Source organism: Nomascus leucogenys, chromosome 14 (genome assembly GCF_006542625.1).
Source record: "Nomascus leucogenys isolate Asia chromosome 14, Asia_NLE_v1, whole genome shotgun sequence".
NCBI classification, from domain to species: Eukaryota; Metazoa; Chordata; class Mammalia; order Primates; family Hylobatidae; genus Nomascus; species Nomascus leucogenys.
Genome location: NC_044394.1, coordinates 4,915,570 through 4,943,410, shown reverse-complemented (window position 1 = coordinate 4,943,410; position 27,841 = coordinate 4,915,570). Strand labels below are relative to the sequence as shown.

General features: G+C 41.6%; 1 protein-coding gene across 1 annotated transcript; it reads left to right on the top strand.

Moving 5' to 3' along the window:
* Positions 1-159: 159 nt before the first annotated feature.
* Positions 160-27,144, top strand: MMD (monocyte to macrophage differentiation associated). Its single transcript, XM_030827756.1, has 7 exons — positions 160-471; positions 7,889-7,970; positions 9,322-9,482; positions 12,907-12,981; positions 16,859-16,960; positions 19,152-19,221; positions 25,221-27,144. Exons 1-7 carry the CDS (start codon positions 446-448, stop codon positions 25,419-25,421), a joined length of 717 nt encoding a protein of 238 aa, XP_030683616.1. The 5' UTR covers positions 160-445; the 3' UTR covers positions 25,422-27,144.
* The last annotated feature ends 697 nt before the right edge of the window (positions 27,145-27,841 follow it).

Genomic DNA, 27,841 nt, shown 5'->3' with positions numbered 1-27,841 from the left:
CCTCCCCTTCCCCTGGCCCCGCCCCTCCCCAGCGAGGTCCCGCCCCGCAGCCCGAGCCCGGCGGGAATGAATGGCAGCGTAGCCGCCGCGCCGCTCGGGGTGCCGATTGGCTGACTGACGCGCTGACGCGCCGGCGACCGCGGGTGCACGCAGGCGAACAGAGCCGGCGGGGGCGGAGCCGGGCTCCGGGGCGGAGGAGCCGGGGAGGCGGGAGGCGCGAGGCGCCGGGGCCGTTGAAGTGGCCTCCCTCCCGCCCCCAGCCGCCCGGTCTGGCCCCAGCCCTGTCCCGACCCCCGGCCTGGCCCACTCCGACCCTACCCGGCCGAAGGGTTCCGCTGGACACGCAGGCGGCCTCCGGAGCAGCCCAAGCCCATGAGGGCCGCGCGCCCGGCCGCCGGTGCTGACGAGACGGAGCTCCTGGCCCCCGAGGAGGAGCAGAGGATCAATGCGGTTCAAGAATCGATTCCAGCGGTGAGAGGGATGGCGTCCTGGTCCCGCTGCCCGTGTCAGAAGCGGGTCCCCAAATCCCGCCGTTAAGCGCACGGCTCCCCGCTCCTCACCTGGATTCATCCTGGGTGGATCCTGCACCTTGGCCAGGGATCAGCTCCCTGGGGATTCCCCACCCTGCTGTCCCTGGGCGATTCCCTTCCTCCAAGGATGGGAGCTCCTGCCTCACCCGGGTCTCCCCTCGCGATCTGCGAACCTCGGATGGATTCCCGGACCCGGGACTGCAAGCGCGTCCTCCTTCCCGGGGATCCCTTTGCTCCTGGGGCTCACACTCCCGACCCCCATACAGGCTGGGCTCTGGCTCTCTCTGGGAACCCGAACCCCAGCCCCAGGCACCGCCCCCGAGTCCTCCGACCTGGCTTTGGCCTCCATCCCTTTACCTCCAGGGTGGGGGGGTCTCCCGGGGCGCGCGGAACGGGGTGGCGCCCTGCGGAGAGATTTGTCGTAAAGCGGGGTGCTAGGCATTTTGGGTGCTTTGTGAACGGCCCTAGCAACAGGGAAACTGAGGCACGCTCCGCCAGCTTAGCCCTGCCTGGCCGTGTAGGGGCCTTGCTGGTTCTCCAGCTGAGCGTCCCAGGGCGGTGCTATTTTTGGGCTCTGCGAAGGGGCATGTTAGCTTTCGGATGGCGAGACCTGCTGTGGAGGCGCCGATGTTAGGAAACGAGGAGGAGGAACCGTGGAGGCGCCACCGGAAGGCTGGCCGGCTGCTCATTCACTGTAGAGCTGGTGGAAATGCCGGGTTGGGGGGCGCCGTGGCCTTACTCCCCTCTGGGGCTCCTCCGTCTAACAATGGATGGAGGTTAGCCCATGGCTCTGAGAGGAACTCCGGGCTTTTCTTTTCTGTTTAAGTGGGTGAAAGTTCACCTCTCCAGGGCATGTGGTAACTCTGCATCCCGTTGTGTGAATTCCCGGACCTTCACCACCAGCAAGTTTGCTGGGGGTGCAGTGACAGGGGAAATTTTAAGAAATGCATGAAATCTTCCAAGAAGGTTGTTGAGTTTTTAGACACTACCTTTTATTTCAGAATTTTAAAGTACACATTTTTTTTTTCTTTCCAATCTCCATGCCCTCACTGCCCACTCACCCATCTCATTCCTCCCCCAGTCCCAAAGGGTAAAGGAGGCAACAAATGCACAGAAGAGTTGCCATGGTCTGGGCCACCAGGAAGGGGATCAGCTTGAAGACTTGGATTGACTTCTGAATATATTGTGTATCAGTCAGGGTGTTGAATGCCTGGCACTGTTCCCCCAGTGGAACTTCATATCGGTGTGTCTAAGGGCAAAATGGAACCGTAGTGTTCTGACTTTAGAACCTGATGTCAGAAATGAAGACTGGAGGGGCTTTTAGAGAGAATGTGACATGCACTCAGTCACGATCAGTGAAGCCCTGTGCATGTGGTTTGTTTGATTTGGTTTTACTTCTGTACACGTCTGTGCTCTTCCTGTTTTCAGAGAACAGTGGCAATATTCTGTGAAATTGCCCCTTCCTTATTTGATTAAGAGTTTGTCATTCTTACCTATCCCTTTGGATTCTCTAAAAAGAAAAAAAAAACCCTGTTCAATTATTTGTTGCACAAACGTTAAAACTGTTAAAACAACAACAACAACAACTTCATTTAGGATGCTACCTTCTCAGCTTATTTAACTGACTTTTTAATCATTTTTGCTGGACACTGATCTCTCCATTCCTTATTAGCACAGTTGTAATGTGATTTTTGCGCTATTATTCACTTAAAAACTAAAAATACAGGTATTTTATTTTGGTGTGGCATAGACTGTAATTTTCTTGGGGGCTTGTGTGTTTCTCAATGGATATTTAAGAGTTTCTTTCTTGATGACATCTAGACCTACCCTGATTTTCTTTGACGATTTGTGTGATTTCGTAATTTCCTGGTTCTCTATCATAGGCTAGGTTGGAAACATATTTCTAAGCATCAATTTTAACTTGGAAATAAAGCCTATAAACAAAAAGTAATGTAATGAGAATGTCCTGATTTTTGTGGTTCACACATTCAAATGCCGAGAGTACTATTCTGCATCTTTTAAAGCTGTGTTCATGATATATCTTTCTGAGCATTCCCGGGTAGGTAAATTACAAAGGAACTGGAGGGAGAGACGCACTGTCTTTGAAGGGAGACATGCTTCCTCTCTCCTGATAGATTTATTGGGACTGGATAGAGGAGCATGAGGAGGGTTTATGCAATGATGGCTTCTTAACAGAGTTAGGATGTGAAAATTCCACTGGAACACAGAGGCATATTTTATCTTCCTTATTTTATCTGTTTCACACTTGAGTATCACCAAGATAGCTACACACACGTAGACAAACACAAAGTTATCCTCTCCCCTTCGTAGCATCTCTGATTGATAGCAATAACTGCTAACATTTATTGAGTGCCATTTATCTATGCCAGGCACTGGCTGGGCACTTGTATATTACTCATCCTCAACTATAACTCTGGAAGACATAAATGTTATACCCATTTAATAGAAGACCAAATAGATTTAGAGAATGAAAGGGAACTTGCCCATAGTCACATAGCTAGGAAATGGGAAGACCCAAGAGTTCAACTTCGTGCCTGTCTCTCCACCACTCATGCTGCTAGCTCACCTCTTTCTCTCTCTTAACTCCCGGCCCACACCACATCTGTGTGTATTGCATATAGGCATAAGATCCACAGAGCTCTACTGTATCTTCTTGTTGGTGTATACTCATTTCAACAGTCTTGCAACCAAAAATCCAAGGAAAAAGAAGCCCTTTTCCTCAGCCATCCTCATGATCATGTAGCCAGCTTCAAAACTGGATATGTGGGAAAGCATTTTAATCTAAAGTATTAGAAGTCTTACAGGGCTACCTATTGTCTTTTTTCCCATGTTCTTAAAGCACTAAATCATAGGCATGGGGTAGTCTCCTTATATATGCCATCTTCCTTTATTTAATAATTAAGTCAAGATCGGCACTATTGACAGCAGACGCTTTTCCTGAACAAATATGCTCAGTCATAAAGGGGAGCTAATAGTAAGAGGGGTCCACTCATACGTTGCAACATAAGTGATGTTGAAGGGGCCCTTGGAATATCCATTGTCTTGGCTTTTAAGCGTTTTTGTGTGTGTGTGAGATTCGGGGTTCTCTTGGTTCCAAGGCTGCCTGTTTCTCTTACTTACAGAACCTGCTGTGTCCACAGTAAAACTAATTGACTATGGGATATCTTTGTTAAGACAAACTAGTTCAGCAGTAGCTGGAATGTCTTTCTATTCATTCAACAATTATTAAGCTCTAGCAATAAGCTGGGCATTGTACTTCAGTTTGGTAATGGAAAGGTGAACAAGACAGCCTTCGTGGAATTCACACTACAGTGGGAAAAGATGAAATAAAAAATAAGCTAAAACAAATCAAAGTCTTACCAATTGTGACATGGGGCTCTGGTTGGATGGGGAGGGTTGAAATGATACTTCAGTTAGGATAGTCTGGAAAACCTCTCTTGAGGAGGTGACATCTGAGCTGAGCTGAAAGGATGAGAAGAGAGCTGAGCATTCTGGAGAAGATCCTAGACAGAAGTAAACAGCAAGTACACATGCCCAGAGGCAGACACAACCTTGATGTGTTTAAGGAGCAGAAAGGAGGTGGTATAGCCAGAGGGTGGAGAGAGAGAAAGATGCCACCCTGAGACTGGAGGGGTAGTGAGGCGCAGACCACTCAGGGCTTGTGGGCCTCTGCACACTGTGTTACAGTGCTATTGTAAGCACTTTGGGAAGCCAGAGGCAGACTTTAAGCTGGGATTGGGGTGTGTGATGGGATCTGGGTTTTTTGTTGTTGTTTGTTTTTGAGACAGGGTGTTGTTCTGTCACCCAGACTGGAGTGCAGTGGTGCCATCACAACTCACTGTCGCAGCCTTGACCTCTGAGGCTCAAGCAGTCCTTCCACCTCAGTCCCAAGTAGCTGGGGCTACAGGCATACACCACCACACCTGGCTAACTTTTACTACATTTTTGTGTGTGTGTAGAGATGGGATCTCACTATATCGCCCAGGCTGGTCTCAAACTCTTGGGCTCAAGTGACCTCCTGCCTCAGCTCCCCAAAAGTGCTGGGATTACAAGTGTGAGCCACCATGCCCAGCCCCTAATCTGTTTCTAATGGAAAACTGTAGCTGCTATATAAAGAAGAGAGTCTGTACTGGGTCAGGCAGGAAGACTAGTTAAGAGACCTTGTATTTGTACAGACCTGAGATGTTAGGTCTTTATTTAAGGTAGGAGATGTGGAGCTGGGATTACAGGTGCACGCCACCACACCAGGCTAATTTTTGTGTTTTTGTAGATGGAGTTTCTCCGTGTTGGCCAGGCTGGTCTTGAACTCCTGACCTCAAGTGATGAGGTGGACTTATTTGAAGTATATTTTGAAGGTAGTGTTGATGGTACTTGCACTCGGAGAATGAGGAACATTTGTGGGATTTGATCTACTGAGATCAGCCTCTGAGATCTGCTGGTGGGTTGCAGATCTACTCAGTGGGCACAGTGCTTTAGGTTGAATTTAAAGTGTGTTAGTGTGCTAAGGAGTGTTCCCAGGTCTCTGATCTGTTCTTTCCCTCCATGGTTTTGAAATTCTGTCATGGCATGGGAGAGGGGTACGGGGGAAGGAGGAGGTGATAAGAACATTGGGCAAGGGGGAAGGCAGGAGAGTTTTGAAAGAGAAAGTGAGTGAAGGGATGAGTAAAAAAACTCTGCTTAACTAGTAGCTTTATTAAGTGCAGCTCCCACTCCCGGGACTGAATCACCTTCCTTCAAACCCTCTAGAGCTTGCTGGTTACTCAAGCATTGAGTAACCATTAGGGCCACTCCGCCTTAAATAGAGATGTCTTCCATAAATGGATGCTGTTTTCCATAACCAGCACTTGAACCTTTCCCATTCTTTTTTGGGGGAAGAGATGAAGGCCAGAGTGTGGGAGTTGATTTACATTTTACATCTGCTTTTCCATTTAGGTCTTAGGAGTGATTTCTTCAGGAGGCTGTGGAGGAGGCTTGATTGCACCCTGGCAGGTTAGAAAGAAATGGGAAAATTGTATTGTACTTTCCCAGCAGAACAATTATGCTGTCTATCCTACTGAGCCTCAGATTTAGAGAATTGCTTCCAGGATAGTTACCCTTATCTTTGCCTGTTGCCCGTGTCTTGCCCTGTGCATCAGGATAGAGTGCCTTAAGTCACCATGGGTGGGATATTTTTCTGTATAACTTTATACTTTTATTTTTTAATGTGAATTATTCCAGGTGATCAGGGACTAAGCTGTCACAAACATGGCCATCCAGTTTATTTGTTTTTAGGAGAAAATGTGAAAGTCTATCCCTGTTGCTGGGTAATGGCTTGACTATTTTTAGATTGGGCTGCCAGAGATATAAATTGCTATTTTAGTCTGCAGCCTGGTGGTGGGTAGACAAGTCCTACTTACTGCACCCTACACAGAGCACTTTCAATTTCATCTAACTTCAGCCATCTTGGGGCCTTGCTCTTTAGCCTTGAAAATTCCTAATAGGGTATGCTACTTATAGCTCTGTTGTTACATCTCAGGACAATGATGTGTTATATCCTCCAATACTTGGGACACTTTTAAAGCATTCTTCCCAAGAGTGTAATTATTTTCTTTTTTGCTAATAAGAACTGTCTAGCAACACTCTTGTCCCTTAGGAAATTAGTAAAATTATTTAAAATATTATCGGGGAGAAAAGGTGATGCTTAATAATAGTTAACTATATTTGAGAATAGCTTGGATAAATTTTGAAGCTACTAGCTGTATATTTAACAGTTGGTTTTCAAACCATCTGGTAGATTATACTCAGTAAGTACATATTTTGTACACTAGTTAAATATCTTAACCCATCAGTGGGCCAAGTGAAATATCTTCACTGTCCCAAATTCATTCCCCAGTGGATTTTCCACATGAACTATCTGTATTGTGTTAATAGTGGCTGCCACTTTACTTTTATTTATTTGATCTAAGGATAACAGGCTCTTCCTAACTCAGGGAGAGAGTATTGTCTGGTCTTTTATTAATAAACTTGGCACTCTCTAAAATGGCTTGGTCATGCGTTTTAGCCAATTTTTGGCAACTTGGTTCTACCATTTGGTTCAGACGTGTACCATTTTTTATTTTGTGTATGAATAAGGTAATGAGTAGTTAGAACTCATTAGTGGCACAAAATACCAGCCCCCAACCCCCATTCACACTTCTTTAAACTAGCTTGAGCAAAAGGATGATTTATTGTGCAAAGCCTATTGACGTCTTACAGGCTCTTAAGCACAGGAATGCAGTGGACCTCTGCAACCTGAATGCTGTTGAAGTTGTTTTTTTTTTTTTTTTTACCTCCGTCTGTTTCTGTGCATCTGCCTCTTTCTTCTTTTATTCAGACAGCTGCTTTTTTTCTCTCCTCCTGGGAAAAAAAGGATTAGTTAGACTAATCCAGAGTCCCTCATGAAACCTGTTGTGGGTATGGGTTGGGTTTTTGGTGGGGAGGGCATCCTCACTCAGCATACTGAAATGGAAGAATGCTATCCTCTCTTTAGGTTCTGTGGTATTCATGCTTTTCTCTGTACTACTGATTGTCACAAAGTTAGCCTAAAGGGAAGTGCGGAATATGGGCATGTGTCTATATATGTAACAGATTTTGATATTTAGATACGTACACACATTTGTGTGTATATATGAATTTTATAGCCAAAAGAATCAGGTAGTAGTCATGTGTTTGGTTTTTGAAGCAGACTCTTTGAATTCAGGAAAAACAAAAGTGAAAACATACCTCCGGTTTTAAGTTGCCTAGAGGTAGCCAGGTGTCATTTATTTAAGCTGTCTGGTAATACAATATAGGCAAACTAGTGGGACAGACCTGTTAATCATGGGATGTAGGGTTTAAAGATGTGCCTATATAAAGCTTTATAAATTTTAAGAGAGAAAATAGAAACTTTGTTTTTCAAATGTAGTGTATCCCTTTTCACTAAATGACAATAAAATTTAGAAAAATTCGTGTTTTTTTGCTAGTTGTACTGTGTGTGTGTGTGTGTGTGTGTGCAAATGGAGGAGGAGGGTTCCAGTTGAAGGGGTGGATATGGTTTCTGTTTGCTTTTGGTTGTAGAAGTTTGCTTTTGGTTATGGAAGGTTTTTCTCTTGAATAAACTGAAAGAATGCTTAATCTAATAAACTGGGGTATTTGCTTAAGGATCATTGCTGTTGGCTCAGTTTACTCCTCTTTAGTGGCTTTGGCTTTATTACTGCAACTGGGTATTTCCACCAGTCACTTCTTCACGTAGAATAGACCACATACCCACTAGTAGGTTTCCTCATTGTTCTTCACACACTTTGAGTTTATCTTACATGATGTCCTTTTTGTTTTTACAGGTTCATGAACCATCGAGCTCCAGCCAATGGCCGCTACAAGCCAACTTGCTATGAACATGCTGCTAACTGTTACACACATGCAGTGAGTACAAGTTTTCCGCCATTGCCATCCTTTCCACAGGGCTTTGGCGGGAGGAAGGGGTAGTTATCTCTAGTAACCTCAGCACGATGAGTTGGATTTACCCATCTGTGACCTTATCCACCAGGAAATCAGTTCTGGGTCGTGTCACCAGAAACTATGTAAGCATGTAGAATGCTTTGTGTGTTCTAACCTACAGTCAGCTCTGTCCTGGATTTGCTTTCTCCAACAAGATCTTCTTTAAAGGAATAATAATAGTATGTACCCTAGTTATAGAAAAACCAAAGACACCTATTTATGAAGACTGTCACCCCTAGAATGAAATGAATCGCCTTTTCAAGACAATCAACTGTGTTCATTTGGCAAAGAGAGTTCACAATTTGTTGAAAAAGATGCTTTTTAAAATTAAGTGATCCTCTGAAATGGGGAGGGGAGCCATAGCCTCCCACCCCTACAGTGGCCATTGCTTCCCAGAGGAGATGTTATTCCATATTGGTGAAGAAAAAGCTGATGTGATCCCTAAATTTTTTGTTAATTTTTTCCTGCATTGTAAAAGCAAAACATGCTTATTATAAGAAACTTTAAAAATAAAACAAAACTAACCAGAAATAAACTGTTAACACTTCGGTGCATTTCTTTGTGTGTGTGTTTGTGTGTGTGTGTGTGTGTGTCTGTGTTGGGGGTGTTTGTGAATATGTATGTATTTTCAGTTTTCCTGTTAATGTGACATTAATGGCATTTTTTTATGTCATTATACATTTTTTACTTTATCTGTGGTTTCATTATTCCCTTGCATTTAGTGATGTTGAGGGAAAAATAGTGGCTGGGATACAGTCTGAAAACAAGAAACAGAGAAAAGACCAGTTTACTTCTTTAACAATGAGTGTTTGGAACAGGCTAGTTTAACTATGGTAGACATTGTTGGTACAATACAGTAGTTCAGATATTGAGACACACAGCTTACCTTTAGGAATAATATTTACTCAGGATGAACCTGAATAAACCTTAACTTGTCTCTTCTGAGTGTGTCACAGGTTAAGGAACACTTGTGTAAACTTAAGGGAGACCTGACAAAACCTCCATATTAATTTTTTAGAACAGAAAATATAGTCTTATTAAACCGTATCTTGAATTTTTGGATTGGCACAATTCCTGGGCCCTGAATGGTATTACCTGCTTTCCAGTGTAGCAGCTAACTTCATCTGGCTCTCATTATGATTATCCAGGAGAGACAAATACTTGCTCTAAGATTATTTTACTAAAATTGTTCCTGGTAAACCTCTGTATTTTTAGTAAAAGACTCAATTCCATAAAAGCAGAATATTCCATTCACCATTCTTTATCTTTCCCTCAGTTCCTCATTGTTCCGGCCATCGTGGGCAGTGCCCTCCTCCATCGGCTGTCCGATGACTGCTGGGAAAAGATAACAGCGTGGATTTATGGAATGGGACTCTGTGCCCTCTTCATCATTTCTACAGTATTTCACATTGTATCATGGAAAAAGAGCCACTTAAGGTACAGTGGATGGCATGCTGTTTCAACAGATCTAAATAGTTGACTCAACATGTTTGGTAGCCTCCCAAGCTGGCATGCTTTAGTCAAGTAGGGCAAAGAGTAGACATTTTTCTGCCTTGTAGACTAGAATACTGTCCCATTATTCAGGACTTGTTCTTTGGACTGGATGAAGTTTTAGGGCTCCTCCCCAGTAGGCATCTAAAAAGGTAGGCCTTTGCTCAGTAACCCCAAACAAAACCTAACTGATTCCCCAGGACTTACCACTTAAAAACCTGAGAGCTATTTTCCAATACTATCAAGCACACTAAGGATATGCTGAGAGCAGCAGCTATGGGGTAGTGACAAAGCACACTGAGCTTGGAGTCAGCAGGCAGGCTTTGAGGCCCAGCCCTGCTCTTTAATTTTGGGTAAATCACTTGACGTTGTGGAGCCTCAGTATCTGTATCACTAAAATGAGAATAATAATACCTGAGTCACACAGTCAGTGTGATAGGCGAATGAGATAAGGTACTTGAAAATTACAAAAGACCCCACAAGTGTGTAAGGTATGGAGGTATAGTTTGCGTTTACCATTTTGCAAAGTTTAGCTTTCAGAATTAAGTCTTGTGTATATTATTCAAACAGAGTTCACGTATTTTGCTATTAATTGTCGTCAAGCACTTTCAAAACAATACTGTAGCTCTTGGCCTGCCAACGAGAAGAACGTAAAAGCTTTCCTCCTCTGAGTGAAGGATTGATTTTGGAGCACCACACCATTTAGGTGGGAATGGTTTGCTTGTGAAATGGATTCTGCACAACCCTAAAGGGCAAAACTTCTTTTCAAAAAAGGAAGATTCAGAGCAGACTATGAGCAATTTAAAGAAATACTCGAATATGCCTTTTGGTTTTAAAGAACGTCCAAAAAAAAACTCAAACTATTCAGACAATCTGATATTTAAAAGATATGCTCCTTTTACAAGCAGGATTTGAGATTTATGAGATGATTACTGGTTTCCTCACATGCAGAATCCTAGAGTTTTAGAGCTGGGAGGATCTTTAGAAATCATCTAATTCAAATCTCTTCATTTTTATTTGGGGGAACTGAGGCTCAGAGAAGTGGCCTGACTTGTCTGAGTCAGTGAAACCAGCAGAATCCGATTATTCCAAGACCTCTGACTCCAAGTCCTAGTTTTTTTCACCGTATCTCTTACAATATTGCATATAGCTTGCAGTCTGCTACCTTTTCCTGTAAGATGACAGTTTCCTGGGCTTAAAATAAAACCATAGCATTGAATCACAAGGGCACTCTGGGACACACTCACAAGAGAACCACAAAAGTGCCTGTCCTGGCTCCTTAGGACACACTGTCGCAGCGCCCAGAGGCCAGTTTAGAAGCAAAGTACTTTATTATCTTCTTGGCACAATTTAGTGCCTGTGGTTGTCTCACCAAACTTGGCTTCGATGTCTAGATTCTGGATCAATAAAAAGTTGTAGGTACCTACTTCAGTATTCTGGGTCTCCCTGCCAGAGGTATAATAGAAACTAAATTCTCTTGAACTTTGAATAGCACTGCTAGAATCATATGCCATGGGTAGATTTTTGCTATTCATTAAAAATTTTAAATATCAAAAAAACCTTATTTAAGTACAAGTGAGAAGGGAATTAGCATTTATTATGTGGTAGGTGCTCCTGTGTGCTAGGTACTATGCTAGATACGTGGCCTACATTATCTCATTTAATGTTCACACATACTCCATGAGAAAGATCTTATTTCCACTTTACCTATGAGGTAAGTGAGAGTCAGAGAGGTTGGTGGCAGATCTTGGATAAGATTCCAGGTCTGTCTACCTACTCTTAAGAGCATATAACAATCTAGAAAACAGAATTAGAAAGGCCCAAAACCTTGCTAGAAATCACAGTCATCCAAGGCGTTTTAAAAACTTATTCTTCTCCTTCCTCCACCCTCTATCTCACCTCCTAGCCCTTCAGAGTCTTCTGAACTGGAGGCCATCACTGTATTTTGTAAGCTCCCCAGGTGATGATACGCAGTCAAGTTTGAAAAGCATTGACGTAATGTTTGCTTCATTAGACCTATGGCGTAAAGTATCATCTATGGGTATGCTATAGCTTCTAATGACTGGTAGATTGAAACACATTCTTTCTTACAAATGTATTTTTCATTCCTTTAAAACTTTTTTTTATTTTTAATTTTTGTGGATACATGGTAGGTATATATATTTATGGAAAACGTTTTTTTTTTTTTTTTGAGACAGACTCTCACTCTGTTGCCCAGACTAGAGTGCAGTGGTGCGATCTCAGCTCACTGCCACCTCCGCCTCCTGGGTTCAAGTGACTCTTGTGCTTCAGCCATCCGAGTAGCTTGGACTACAGGTGTGCGCCACTACACCTGGCTAATTTTTGTATTTTTAGTAGAGGCAGTGTTTCACCATGTTGGCCAGGCTGGTCTCAAATTCCTGACCTCAAGTGATCCACCTGCCTCAGCCTCCCAAAGTGCTGTGATTATCGCTGTGAGCCACCATACCCAGGCTTTATGGGGTACGTTTTTTCACTTACTCACAGAAGTCCTTACTAGTTTTCTTTGGTCAATGTTGCGTGTAGGGGAGGCAAAGTCTAATACTAGTGTTCCCTCAAATTATAGTTATACCTGCTTGGACACTGAAAATAGATTCAAGATGATATTACAAATTTGTACTTTTAAATTACCTCAGTAAAGGGCAGATTCCGTCTCATCCATTTTATGAATAGACCTCAGGGAACCAAACTCTTTGTACATATACCCCTGACTTTTCAGTTTTGGAAGGAGGAACTTGCTTAGAAATAGAGGTGGCTATGCTTTTGTAGTAAATGTGCCTTTTTTTGTTTTTGTTACTGTTTTTCCTAAGTTAGTTTCTGAATTTCCGTTATTACTATTTACTGTCCACACCAGGATATTTGAAGTAAAAACTGTAAATACATTCTAAAAAGACACAAAGAATGTGATTTCAGCTCAGAGAGTGTTTACTGAACATCAGGACTTTGCCCTGCAGTGATAGGAGCTGGGGCGGGGGGTGGGGGGAGGTGGTCCGCCCTCCAGGAACTTCATTTTTCTGTTAGATGGGATCCAAAAGAAATGGAAAACATCAGAAAAAGACAGATTTTGTTTGTTTGCTTTAACCACTTCAGGCTTTCTATCATGGGGCTCTGTCCCTATGTCTCATATATGCTGAGAGAATCTATTGTATGTGCAACCTAAAAAATAATAGAAAGCTTTTACTCATGACTTCATAACATTAACAACAACAAAAATCTGGGTGACCTTGGAAGAACAAGTGTAAAGGCCATGAGAACGAGAACAAGAATGGAAACTGCAACATAGTGGAGTGATAACCTGTACTTCCTATCTGAACACTTTCTGACAAATTTGCTTTTTTTTCCCCCTCACTAGGACAGTGGAGCATTGTTTTCACATGTGTGATAGAATGGTTATCTATTTCTTCATTGCTGCTTCTTATGCTCCATGGTAAGATACAGTCTTCCTATTTCTGAAGGTAGTGATTTTATGGTTAGAATTTCTCACTCCTCCTTTCCTCTCTTCCTCTTGTCCCCACCCTCAGCCCTCATGTGTACACCACCTCCCCTCATCCTGAACACATACATGCATGCATTTTTTTTCCCATTTGATGTACTTGGGTCAGATTGCATATTTGAAGGGGAGAATATTGCTGCTGTTTATAATATCTGGGTATTGGATTGTTCAAGAAGAAGTGCTATGAACTTGTGTGCAGATAGCTTGCTTACTCTTGAAATCTGTAACCTTTGCTCTCCATATTGTTTCCCTATACCTCTGCTGTTGTTCAGAACACTAGAAAATTGAATTGTTCAAGTGGAAATGCTGTAAATATGCATGAGGAAAGCAAGTTTGTTTGTTTGTTTGTTTATTTATTTATTTATTTTGAGATGGAGTCTCGCAATCTCGGCTCACTGCAACCTCCGCCTCCCGAGTTCAAGAGATTCTCCTGCCTCAGCCTCCTGAGTAACTGGGATAACAGGCACGTGCTACCATGCCTGGCTAATTTTTGTATGTTTAGTAGAGACGGGGTTTCACCATGTTGGCCAGGCTGCTCAGGAACTCCTGACCTGAAGTGATCTGCCCACCTCGACCTCCCAAAGTGCTGGGATTACAGGCGTGAGCCACCGTGCCCGGCCTATTTTTTTATTTTTTGAGACAGGGTCTCACTCTGTCTCCCAGGCTGGAATGCAGTGGCGTGATCTCAGCTCACTACAGTCTCCGCCTCCTGGGTTCAAGTGATTCTCCCACTTCATTCTCCCAAGTAGCTGGGACTACAGGCGTGTGCCACCACACCCAGCTAATTTTTGTATTTGTTGGTGGAGACGGGGTTTCACTGTGTTGGCCATGCAGCTCACTGCAACCTCCATCTCCCAGGTTCAACTGACTCTCCCACCTCATTCTCCCAAGTAGCTGGCGTGTGCCACCGCACCCAGCTAATTTTTGTATTTTTTGGTGGAGATAGGGTTTCGCCACGTTGTCGATACCAGGTTGGTATTGAATTCCGACCTCAAGTGATCTGCCCGCCTCTGCCTCCCAAAGTGTTGGGATTACAGGCATGAGCCACCATGCTCGGCCATGTTTGTTTGTTTGTTTGTTTGTTTGTTTGTTTTGAGACGGAGTCTCACTATGTTGCCCAGGCTGGAGTACAGCGGCAGTGGCCCATGGTCTCAGCTCACTGCAACCTCCGCCTCCCGGGTGCAAGTGATTCTCCTGCCTCAGCCTCTCAAGTAGCTGGGATTATAGGTGCCTGCCACCACATCTGGCTTCTTTGTTTGTTTGTTTTTTGAGACAGAGTCTCACTCTGTCACCAAGGCTGGGGTGCAGAGGCGTGATCTCAGCTCACTGCAACCTCTGCCTCCCAGGTTCAAGTGATTCTCCTGTCTCAGCCTTTGAGTAGCTGGGGCTACAGGCATGTGCTACCATGCCTGGCTAATTTTTCTATTTTTAGTAGAGACGAGGTTTCACCATGTTACCCAGGCCGGTCTCAAACTCCCGACCTCAAGTGATCTGCCTGCCTCAGCCTCCCAAAGTGCTGGGATTACAGGCTTGAGCCACTGCACCCAGCCTGTTTTTGAAATTTAAGCCATTTGTCTTCAATTCACCTCAAGTGCAGTAGCTACTATATAGCAAATGTGTTTATCATTTCTTTTGCTGAGTAAGAGAACCGACCACATGAGTTAACTCTTTAAAATACCTAGTATCCTGTTCAGTGCCTTTGATCTTTCTGCCTTTTTGGTGCTGATCAAATAAAATCTTTTGTTGCTTTGAAACTCTTAATTAAAGAAACATTAGCTTTCTTCTACAAGACATAATCCAGTTTTAAAAACTCAGAAGCTTATATTTTGCTATCATCTACTGTAGTCATTAGAAACAGTATGCCTCTAGATTCTGGCTAATGCAGCATCAATGATTCAAAAGAAACCTGATTATCTGAAGGAGTAAAAAGTAAGTGCTATCTTTGCCCAGCATCTGACTAAATTATAAGTTGGCTTCATGTTGGAAGAAGAACACTGAAAGGCTTTTATGAATGGACATTAAATGCCCAGAACAATGCTTATTTCAGTAGGAACCTACAGGGTCTTCCAAACAGGATTCCTTACTTAGTTATTTTAAATTCTTTAATTTAAAATAAGTAAATGAATAAAAAGAATTTAAATGTGAGCTGAGGAGTTAAATATCATAGTAGGCAATTTGTTTGCCTGTAGTTTTAGATACGTAGGCTGTACTTTTTCCATTTGGAAATGTGACTTTTGTAGTTATAGATAATCAGGATATTTGTTTTTTCCTCATTTATTCTTTTTTTTCCCCCTTGAGAAGGAGTTTTGCTCTTGTTGCCCAGGCTGGACTGGACTGCAATGGCGCGATCTTGGCTCACCACAACCTCTGCCTCCTGGGTTCAAGAGATTCTCCTGCCTCAGCCTTCCAAGTAGCTGGGATTACAGGCACGTGCCACCATGCCCAGCTAATTTTTTTGTATTTTTAGTAGAGATGGGGTTTCACCACGTTGGTCAGGCTGGTCTCCAACCCCTGACCTCAGGTGATCCACCCACATCAGCTTCCTAAAGTGCTGGGATTACAGGTGTGAGCCACCGCACCTGGCCTCATTTATTTTATTTATTTATTTTTGAGACAGAGTCTTGTTCTGTCACCCAGGCTGGAGTGCAGTGGTGCGATCTCAGCTCACTGCAACCTATACCTCCTGGGTTCAAGCGATTCTCCTGCCTCAGCCTCCCTAGTAGCTGGAATTACAGGTGCCCACAACCATGCCCAGCTAACTTTTATATTTTTAGTAGAGACTGGGTTCCACCATGTTGGCCAGGCTGGTCTTGAACTCCTGACCTGAAGTGATCTGCCTGCCTTGGCCTCCCAAAGTTCTGGGATTACAGGTGTGAGCCACTGTTCCTGAACTTCTCATGTATTCTTAATATGAAGTTAGTACAAATGAATTTGCAGCATTTTAAAATTCAAACCTCACAAGAGTCCATGGTTAAATTCTAACAAAATGTCTTCCACAATACATGTTAGGAATAATTCTTCTCATATTATCTCTTGGCAGAGAGATTGATAATGGAGACACACTTGGTTTGTGTATTGGGTATCCACTGTGGGTATGTGATCCTGGTTCAGGATTTTGTTCCAGGTTCTTCTCATTAAGCTTTGTAAGCAATCTGCTCCCAAATACATGATCAGAAATTAAAGGGCAAGCAGTCTTGACCTCATTCTGCCTAATAGGGTAAGTTAGGCGTCACGAGAGTGCTGGGACTCCCTTCAACTTGTCTGCTTTTAGCTGGTTCTATTTTTAAACCATGTTGAAAATAATTCTAAGTCTTTTTTTTTTTTTAGGTGGAGTCTTGCTCTGTCGCCCAGACTGGAGTGCAGTGGTGCGATCTCAGCTCACTGCAACCTCCGCCTCCCGGGCTCAAGCAATTCTGCCTCAGCCTCCCGAGCAACTTGGATTACAGGCACATGCCACCACACCTGGCTAATTTTTGTATTTTTAGTAGAGATGGGGTTGGTTTCACCATGTTGGCCAGGCTGGTCTTGAACTCCTGACCTCAAGTGATCCGTCTGCCTCGGCCTCCCAAAGTGCTGGGATTACAGATGTGAGCCACCACTCCCAGCCTAATTCGGAGTCTTAAAGGTCGACTGACAAATTTGTTTTTGAGTTGCTTAATTTTACCTAAATTGCCCAAATGCCTGCTTGATGTGTTGAGTGCCTTTTCTTCCTGCTCTTATCCTAAGACTTTCTCAGTTTTCAATGATACAGGTTCTATGAATTCCCTTCATTTATCACTTCTGTTCTTTGTTGTCATGTTTACATTTTTAGGTTAAATCTTCGTGAACTTGGACCCCTGGCATCTCATATGCGTTGGTTTATCTGGCTTATGGCAGCTGGAGGAACCATTTATGTATTTCTCTACCATGAAAAGTAAGAGAAAATAATTTATATTTGATAGTTTTAAAATCGACTGCCTAAATATTATCTGCACTGCAATACAATTTACTTTTATTTGTACTTCAAAACAGTAGAAATACATACATAGAATATGTTATTTTTAATAAATCTTCAAAACCATTTGGTATTCATTATTGGTAGAAAGATTGCTGTGGAAAAACAAGAGTGGTACAGGTGTGGTATAATGCAGTTGAGGGGACATGGTGACCAGCCCCTTTGGAGTCCATCAGACTTCACTTCTATAGCATGAGACAAATTGGCCATAATATTCTCTGTGATTCAGTCATCATGTGAGAAAACCAGCCACTTGTCAAGGTGTCTATGAAGATTGGAGAGGATAGATATTAAGTGCCCGGTATAATATTTACCTAAAGAAGGGCCAAAGGGTATTCCAAAAAGGGTTTCTTGAGAAAAAGGATGTTGGGAAGGACATTGGAACTCTTAATATCCTAGCCCTAGGGCACAGCTTTTTAGCCAGTTATTCATAGCTGATAGTCCTAATTATTGAACCATATAAAAACAAAAGCTAATTGAAATTTAGTATCTTCGCTCTAGAGGAGAGCTTCAAGGTCCCCTATTCCAGCTTCATGATTAAAAAGTCAGAACATTTAGGATATGCATCAACTTAGTGACTCATCTGGAAATGAGGACCCAAACATCCGAGTTCTGATTCCATTGCTCTTTTCATTACCCTGTATGTTTGAATTTGAGAAACACACAACCATGAAATCTTTGTCATTGGGTTTATTTACAGTTCATTAAATTCTTTATCTATTGTGCTTGGCAGAATGGCTCTCAGAATTGAACATAATTTGTGTTTATCAGAAAGTACTAAATTGTTTTCCCCTTTCAGAAGAAGAAAATGGCAGTTTTCACTAACTTCTTTTTGTCTCTGAAATTCACTTAAATACCTTTTTGACCATAATTAGCAATGCTGAGTAGTGTTATATATTATAGTATATATAAGTCCAAGGGAACAGTTTGCTTCTTGGACTCAAATCTCTTATTTATATCCTTGGATAAAATAGGAAGTCAAGAAAGGCAACTATCTTTTCTCCTTTTCCCAGCCTTCTGGTGTAAACAAAACCCATAAACCCATTCTTCCCCTATCTGATTATTTCATGGTAGGCTTTGAGTATAAAACACGATGAATGAGGTATGAGTCACCCTTGGCCATTCAGTTTGGCAGACATTAGGGAGTACCTAAATTGTGTCAGGTACTATTCTAGGATTTACAGATCAAAACATAATTAATCTTGGTTCCTGCCTTTGAGGAGCTTATAGTCTGGTTTGATTAGGCTGAAATGTAATTTGAATTTCAATACAATGTATTTCTTAGGGTTTTTAGATCTTTTGTAGTCCAACATGATGAGCCTTAAAATTACAGTTTGTGCAGGAGCAAAATAAAGAGACAAACAAAATTACACGTCCTTTCCTTAAGGCTTGCTGTTCCTTTTTGCTGATAAACTAGGCTCCAGGCTGCATCTCCATTCATCTTCAGAATTTCACTTATAGCTCTGGATTGGAATGGTAATGAAAGCAGACACTCTAGGATCAGAAGAGGAAATATTTTACAAGGTGGAGTGGGTTAAACGATAACTACTTTTGGCAGAAAACATTTTCTTTTTTTTGAGATGGAGTCTCTGTCATCTCCAGACTGGATGGAGTGCAGTGGTGTGATCTCGGCTCACTGCAAGCTCCGCCTCCCAAGTTCACGCCATTCTCCTGCCTCATCTCCCCGAGTAGCTGGGACTACAGGTGCTCACCACGCCCGGCTAATTTTTTGTATTTTTAGTAGAGACAGGGTTTCACCGTGTTAATCAGGATGGTCTCGATCTCCTGACCTCGTGATCCGCCCGCCTCGGCCTCCCAAAGTGCTGGGATTACAGGCTTGAGCCACCGTGCCTGGCTGGCAGAAAACATTTTCTAGGTGGCATGTGGGATTTGATGCCTTTTCAACCCTGAGAGAAATGCTAGTTCCTTGTTACTCAGCTACTATGTTTTAGTTAACGGCCTAGTGGTTGCCTACTGAGAAATAACGTTTTATTTGAATAGTTAAGAGTTTACATTTCTTTCTCAAAAGTAAAAAGGAAAGGCTGGTATGTAAATTGTTAGGTGTTATAGAAATTTATAAGTTAAATTAACTGTGTTTCTGTTCCTGCAGGTATAAGGTGGTTGAACTCTTTTTCTATCTCACAATGGGATTCTCTCCAGCCTTGGTGGTGACATCAATGGTAAGACATGGCTTCAGAATTTTAGTTATTTTCTTTTAAACTGCTGGAACTTAATATGATTATAGATATGATATGTAGCTTTTCTTTATAAAGTTGTGTCCATTAAATAGAGGCTCAAAAGAAAAAGAACTTATAAATAATGAAGTGTTTAGCTGGGCATGGTGGCATGTGCCTGTGGTCCCAGCTACATGGGAGGCTGAGGCAGGAGGATTGCTTGAGCCCAGGAGGTTGAGGCTGTGGTGAGCTGTGTTCATGCCACTGCACTACAGCCTGAGGAACAGAGTGAGACCCTGTCTCAAAAAAGTAATAAAAATAATGAAGTGTGCCAGCAACTCGTAAGCTTGCACTAGGTACTGTGTACAGTTTGGGAAAGCTATAAATTTAGGTATGTTTCTGTCTTTATGGTACTTTTCTGAATCAGAACCAGAATAGGTTCAGAGAGGTATTTTTCAAATCCCTTTACTCTTACTTTTCCTTTCCCTTGCTTTTAAGTCATAAGTCAAGCACTTTTTTTTTTGTTTGTTCTGTTTTGTAAGGCAAGCACTTTTTTTCTTTTACTTTGCTTGAAAATATATTTTGGGGATTTTCGTGGGTAAAGTGTAACATTACCTGTAATAGGCAGTTGCATGTATATATTTGAATTCCCTTTCAAATTGAATTACTGTTGAGAAGTCTGTGTGTGTCTGTCTTTTTGAAATGAAAACGTGTTATTACAACTTCATGGTTCCATCCACCTGGTTACCAGGCCTTTAGCTTATATATTGCAGTATCTTAGGCTCTAGGCACTATATTAACTAAGGAGGTCCAAAGGTGTTTAGTTTGAACTCTTCTGAGCCTACATTGTTCAGAAGAACTGTACTTAGGATTTCACTCCTAATCTCATAGGCACATTGTAAGAACCTTTTTTTTTTTTTTGAGACAAAGTCTTGCCCTGTCGCCCAGGCTGGAGTGCAGTGGAGCAATCTTGGCTCACTGCAACCTCCACCTCCTGAGTTCAAGTGATTCTCCCACCTCAGCCTCCCAAGTAGCTGAGATTACAGATGCGGGCTGCAACCCTTGGCTAATTTTTTGTATTTTTAGTAGAGATGGGGTTTCACCAAGTTGGCTAGTCTGTTCTTGAACTGCCGAGCTCAGGTGATCCACCCGCCTCGGCCTCCCAGAGTGCTGGGATTATAGGCGTAAGCCATCACGCCTGGCCGTAAGAACGTAATTCTGTGATAGATTTTTTCCTGGTCACAAAAACACCTATAAAAGGTTTAAAAGTTTCAAATCTGGTTCTGTTTTTTCAGGGGATGTCTTTATGAGAATATAACAAAACACATTTCTTTGAGATATGAGGTTTATGATGGCTTTAATAATTACCCAGCACCCAAAATACATATAGATGCTAAAAGCAACAGGGAATGGTAAGGAGGAGGAGTTAAGGGACAGAAACGAGAAAATCAGCCTTGAAGGCCATATAGTTAGAAGGCATTTCAGGACACCCAAAGCAATATCAGCAAGGTTTGTGCAGCCTAATAGAGTAGAATTTCAAGCAAATTCCCTCTGGGTGTCATAAGAGCAGGTTTATCCAGTAATTTTACTAGCCTAAATCTGTAATTGATATTTCCATAAGTGGTACAATAGCAGGTGACTAATGTTTGTGATAATCAAGCAGGATGATCCCCCACACTGCCTTTATAGAACTTAGAGTCAAGCAGGCAAATGCAGTTTCTGTTAAAGAAAAAGAGATCATGAAATTTGATAAAATATTTGACTGGGGAAAGTTCAGGCTGCTATGGGAGCACGACACAAGTACCAGAGGAAGTGATATTTCAGCTGACTTGGAAACACATGTAGCAGCTAAGAGATGGTAGGGGTGAGGCAAGTGTTACAGGTAGAGAATACAGCATGAAGGAAGCCCAGAGAAGGGGAAAGCACCAGCATCTTTGGAGAAATGAAAATAGCTCGTTGTTTGTAACATAAAATACATGAACCAGCTTATGTACATATACATGGTGGGGGCAGATATGCAGGTAGCACAAGTCTTGTAATAAAGCTGGAGAGCTAGACAAGAGTCCAGATCAAAAAGGACCTCATAAGCCACTAACACAGTAACAGAATGAGTGAAAATGCGAATCTTTGGTTCTGGCCAGAATCATGGGTCTCAGACTTACCCTTCTGCCATAAAGAACTGTAAAACTAGAAAAAGAATAAAGGCAACTGTTTTTTGGCTCTGAACCCAAACAGTACAGGACTGTGATCATTGAAGGAAGAGAAACCAAGAAAATGAGCTTTGAATTCACCCCAGTTGTTTCCCTGGAGACACTTTCCAAACAGCAACAAAAGGAGGTAAAGCCCAGAGAACAGCAGCCTGGGTGGAGGAAACAGAAATTACACTTCAGGTTACTGACATGGCTGCAGTTTGTGGGGCAGGGTGTGGAAGAGGAGGGAGCCGCTCAGGGAGGATGCTTCAGAAATCCATAAAGCAGTTTCCGTGAGTCGTTGTCCAGATATCAAGCTGAATTTGTGCAGGGCAAAACTCTGCAAGCTCGGGTTGCAAATAACTCTTAGAAGGCTGGAAGATAAATGGAAATTCCAGACAGTGCCCAGTGCTGAAAGACATTGAAGTTCCAACCAGCCAGAGTTCAGAGATGGTGCTGGACATCCCAGGCACTCAGTTGACCCTGCCAAGGCCACAGCTTAGGAGTAGAGCTACTCTATCCCTAGAGAGAGGGCTACTCTAGAACTGCCATAACAAGGCCCAGACAAACCTTGAAAGGATAAAATTGATCCTCCAGTAAATAAACCGCCTAACAGAACAAAACTCAACAATTTTTAAAGGAATACAACAGAATCTTTACTGTAACAACTTAGCATGTACCATAAGTAAATATTATCAGAAATAAATCAATAATAATGTAATAAAATAAATAATATATAATAAATATTACCAGATAGGCAAGAAACTGGAAAGTGACACATACCTAAGGGAAAACAGATCAATAGACACAGATCAGAAGACGGGAGAGATACTGAGATTCCCACACAGGGAGTTTAAAACAGATGAGGAATCTCAGAAAATACCTAGAGACTATGAAGAAGAATCCACATGGAGATTCTAGATCCGAAAACTGTGATGATATCTTAAGAAAAAAAATTACTGGAGGGATTTAATAACAGATTGGATATTGCAGAAGCAAAGGTCAGTGAACTTGAAGCCAGGTCAGTAGAAACTATACAAACTGAAGCATGAGAGAAAAGAGTGATTTAAAAATGAACAGAAGGAGAAAGAAATTGGGGCAGTTTTTTGTTTTGGGTTTTTTGTTTTATGATTTTTCTTTCTTTTTTTTTTTTTAAGAAATAATAGTTAGAACGTTTCCAAATTTGATGAAAAATATCAACCTAGAGATCCACAAAGCACAAGGAGTCCTGAGCAGGATAAACACAAAGAAAACTACACTAAGACACATTAAAGTCAAATTACTAAAAAACAAAGGCAAAGACAAGACCTTAAAATCAGCCAGAGAGAGAAAAAAGAGCAAGGAGAGAAGATGACCACTGACATTTTATCAGAATTCATGGGAGCAGGAATACAATGTAATGGCACATTTAAAATGCTGAAAGGGGCCGGGTGCTGTGGCTCACGCATGTAATCCCAGCACGTTGGAGGCTGAGGCGGGTGGATCATGTGAAGTCAGGAGTTCAAGACCAGCCTGGCCAACATGGTGAAACCCCGTCTCTACTAAAAATACAAAAATTAGCCGGGTGTGATGGCACGCTCCTGTAATCCCATCTACTTGGGAGTCTGAGGCAGGAGAATCCACTTGAACCCGGGAGGCGGAGTTTGCAGTGAGCTGAGATCGTGCACTGCACTCCAGCCTGGGCAACAGAACAAGACTCCATCTCAAAAAAAAAAAAAAAAAAAAAAAGAATAACCACTACCACCAACAACAATAAAAGCAAAATAAATGTTATAGTTAAGTAGTCAAGAGAAAAGATAAAATGGAATCCCAAAGTTATTCAATTTAGTCTAAAGCGGGTGGGAAAATTGGAAAATGGAAACAAAGGATACATGAAACCAAACAGAAAACAGAGAGCAAGACGGGAGGCTCCAATACAACCATATCAGTAATTAGGCACCTCATATATAACAACAATTACATCACAATGGACTGAACACTCCAACTAAAAGGCAGAGATTGTCAAACTGGATACAAAAGTTTTCTGATCTGTATAATGGGGATAATAGTACCTAATTTAGGGTCGTTGTGAAGATTAAATGAATAAATATATCAAGTGCTTCAAACAGTGCCTGGCACATGGTTACAATAATGATAATGATAATGAAAAAAAAATTCTGTTTGGATACAGAATTAACTATGTTCTAGGTCTTTGAAAGTTGAGGTAAATGTGGTATCTTGAGGATACTTGTTAACAGAATGCGTGTCAAAACTAACCTGTGTACTTGGTTTGGTGTCTTGCTTGTTTTGGCAGAAAGGAAAAAAAAGGGTATTTTGGAACAGTGACTGGCCACATGATTTTGTTCAGGCCACTTCACTGCTCTGGCCTTAGTCTCCTCACCTCTGCAATAAGGGGGTTGTGTTAGATGAGTGACTCTTACCATTTGGGAGTCCCTGTGCCCCTTTGCGAATCTGATGACAGCCTTACCCCTGTCCTAAAAGAGGGCTCCTAATACACACACAAATAATTTTGTATAATGTGTATTCATTGCTGTATAACCTTGAGGAATTAATATAACGTGTGATATTTTGTCTTTGTTTTTACTTTTTAAATAAAAATAAATCTGGCTGAAGTCCTTTCTTACCAAGGTTAGGAAGAAATCCAATGTCAGACCATTTGGATTGGCTCCTTCCCCATCTTTTGCTCTCACACAAAACATGGGGGCTTCTGTGAACTTTGAAAAAGGACTGATGCTCACAGGTGGCCCTAGATCCTCACACCTGGTCCTTAGCTCATGATGGTCTATTGTTGCCTTGCTTTTAGCCGAGGCCCTTGGGGCCCATTCTAATCAGGTGCCTGAGTCAGAGCTTCCCTTTACTCTTGGGGGGCACACAAGGCTGCTGCCCAGTGCCCAGGCCTCTGGGACACCCACACACCTATCCCCTTCCAAGGCCCTGCCATGATCTGCCTTAGGTTTCCACTCACTCTGCAGAACCTGTCTCCTTTCTATTCCTAGTCCTCAGAAATCCAGGGGACTAACTTGTTTCTTCATCAGCTTCTAAGCGTTGCCTCTATTCTCTCTCCTCATTCATACAAGCCATTTTAATCTTGTAGATGGGCCTTGATCTTTGAAAACCAAGAACAGCCTAAAAAATTCTCCCTTCTGCCCCAAGACACACAAGAATATTAACTTATTGCTAAGCTAAGCAATGGCCAGGCTCAAAGACAAAAAGGCTTGGAGACATCTAGAAGGCTAGGAAATATCTTGTACTATGTGATCTATGATCTCAGAGGTCACTTCTAGTTACGATTTTCCTGTGTCAGCCTTAAGGAATCTATAAGCTCACATAAGCAGGGGAAGTCTGAAAGAAGCAATCAGTGTAGAACAGTGTTTGAGAAGGACAAAGGGAAGTAAATACCCTGGCTGAGATGTAAATTATAAATAGAGTGGCTTGGGCCTGCCTTAGTAGGGAAGGAAGCATTTAAAGGGGAAGATGAGAACAGAGGATTGCACTTTATTAAAATGAACTTCCATGTCTGGCTATGATTGCAGTTTGCTTAAATATGCTGTAAATGAGCAGAATGTTCTGCTTTTTCATTTGGGACCTGTAATGTGATTGCTTGCTCAACTCAACATTGTCAGTCCAAAGGGCAATCCAGGTCGATGTATAAGAGACTTTTTTTTATGTTTGGTTCATGTTTACAGATCAGGATTGTGTTCACACAGCTTCTTCATTATCTAGAAAATCAAGAGCCTTAGAGGGAATTACAGTTATCTGTAGCTTGCCATGCAGAGTAACATCAAACCCTTTTTATTTTTTTTTCTCTGTTGACAGAACAACACTGATGGACTTCAGGAACTTGCCTGTGGGGGCTTAATTTATTGCTTGGGAGTTGTGTTCTTCAAGAGTGATGGCATCATTCCATTTGCCCACGCCATCTGGCACCTGTTTGTGGCCACGGCAGCTGCAGTGCATTACTATGCCATTTGGAAATACCTTTACCGAAGTCCTACGGACTTTATGCGGCATTTATGACCAATCTGTACTAATTCTCCAAACCAGTATTATTTCAATTATGGCACTTGGGAGTGGGGTGAGAGCTGAACATTGCACAGGGAAAGAAAAAAAAATAACTGCACTGACTTTATATCTTTTGAATATAATTACTGTGAAAGTATAAAGGCTGTGTTCTGGAATTTTCCCCCTCACAGCAAATAAATAAGGTAGTGAATTAATTATTCATTCCATTCCACTATCATGAAGGACTCTGAATAGACTTGGCCAACTGATGTTTACAAACCAGAATTTTGTATTTTAATTTTACAGATTTTACTACATGATTTTTCTAAATTGTTATGTCAGGTCGTAAAAGTCAGTGCAATAAGAAACCTTCCTTTTTAAGAAGAAAATTGTTTCTATCACTTTCCCATTCACTAGGTAAAGAATCATGGACAGAACTTACACTACTTTTTACCATGTTTCATCGTGGCATAACATGGTTCTTTTTTAAATAGAAACTTTAGTTTTTTGTAAATTTTTAAAAAAATATTTCATTGATATGCATCTCTGCAGGTCCTCATTCATGTTGTAAATTTTTGCAGCAAGCAGTCAACATTCCACAAACGAACAAACATTATACCTCTTCTGATAGTTTTATTAAGCATGGAGAAATTGCCAATTTTTAAAAACTGCAGTTTTCCAAACTTTTCTGCCAACCTCTTACTCTGAATTCAGTGCTGCTTTGGGACATATACTTGACCTAGCTTGGTTTACCAGTGATGGAAAAGTATTTTGATATCATTAACTTTTTCAAAAGATCCAACTTCTTCTCTATGCCTTTGCCACATTCTCTTCACGGTCTCTTTCCACAGTGGACAAGTATTTTTTCTGTATTCTGACAGTGTTGTTGGGATGGCCATCTGCCGGAAACTCCTGAAGAGCATTAGGGATTACAGTGAGCAGTTGTATTGCCTGTTTGGTACCCAATGGTTAAGTCATTGTCACTTAGCTTTATATTGTCAGTTTGATATTTATTTTAGATTGTGGAACCAGATGCATAAATTCACACTTCTGCCTTTCCTTTGCATCTTCCCATATATTGCGTTTTGTTTTTTTTTTTTTCCTAGAAAAAATTTTGAAAGCATTATTTGACAGGTAGGAACTCATGTATCTGTAGTCCATGAGTTATATCCTGGCTCACTGGAGTGATACTTATGTATTATTTTTACTTTTCTCTCGGTGTCTTATATTAAGATTAACATGTTGTTAATAGTTGCTTTGTTGATTAATCTCTCTTGTTGGTGTTTTAATAAATGAAATAGGCTTGCCTTTAGATTGGGTGCTGATATTGCCTGTTTCCTAGTAATGGGCTGATCAAATGATCAGTGGAATTCTTGGTTTGATGATAAGCTTATTAATTGAAATTTTTTACTGATGTGGCTTTAAAAGGTTTATTTTGTATATGTTTAGAACTCTCTGATTTTGATGAATTATATGGGAATGAGAAACAGAAGAAGTGGTATTTGCTGGTGAGTTAAATAGGCAAGGTACCCAGTGATAACACCAACCAAACCACTCCTATCTGCATGATTCTGAACATCTGGATGCCTGTTGTATTACTGTGTATATTTTATTTTTAATATATTAACTTTGTGGATTCATTTAAGGTCTACTCAAAAATAACACTGTCAAAACCACTAATATGTATGTAAAAATTGTGCTGTATACTACAATAAAATTGTTACTTGGATTTGTTCCACTGTCTCTAAATTAGATGACTGTGAAAATAATAATGCATATTTGAGAGTTCGAGCTCATCCAGCATTTGTAATTTGTATACTAGTCTTAAAAAAAAAAAGGCCAAATGGAAAGAAAAATGAATACGCCCTGTCACTTAGAACTTTCTAGTCTACTTTTTAATAATTGAAATGCCAGAGCCAGCTCAAACATTAATCAACAGGCATTTTCAGTTTAAAATACACTAGGCAGGACCTAATGATTTCAAGTTTTTTAGATGATGCGTCTTTACCAAGATAAGCCTTTTGGTTTAGCATATTTAATATTCTATAGGACTGAGGTTACAGTCTTTTATGTTACCAACCAGACAAATAGCAGATTATAAACCTAACAACTCTCCGAGTGTTAGATGCCATTCTACCTCTTCTGTAGTGTGGGAAACCAGGGCCAGAGAAGTTTAACTGCTTCATCCTAAATCAGGGAGCTGGAACAGCAACCAGCTCTATCTGATTCCGAAGCCTCCCATTCACTCTATACCACTGCATTTCTAGAGTCAGCAAAAACCAATAAAAAAACTTGAACTAAAAATTCATCAGGCATGGACACAGAAAAGAAAACACTATTCACATGGTTTAGAACCTCAATAATCCCTCAGATAACTCCGTCAAATCTAATTTTGAGGATTGAGTGTCTTGAAGCGTTATGATTCCCAAGAGTTC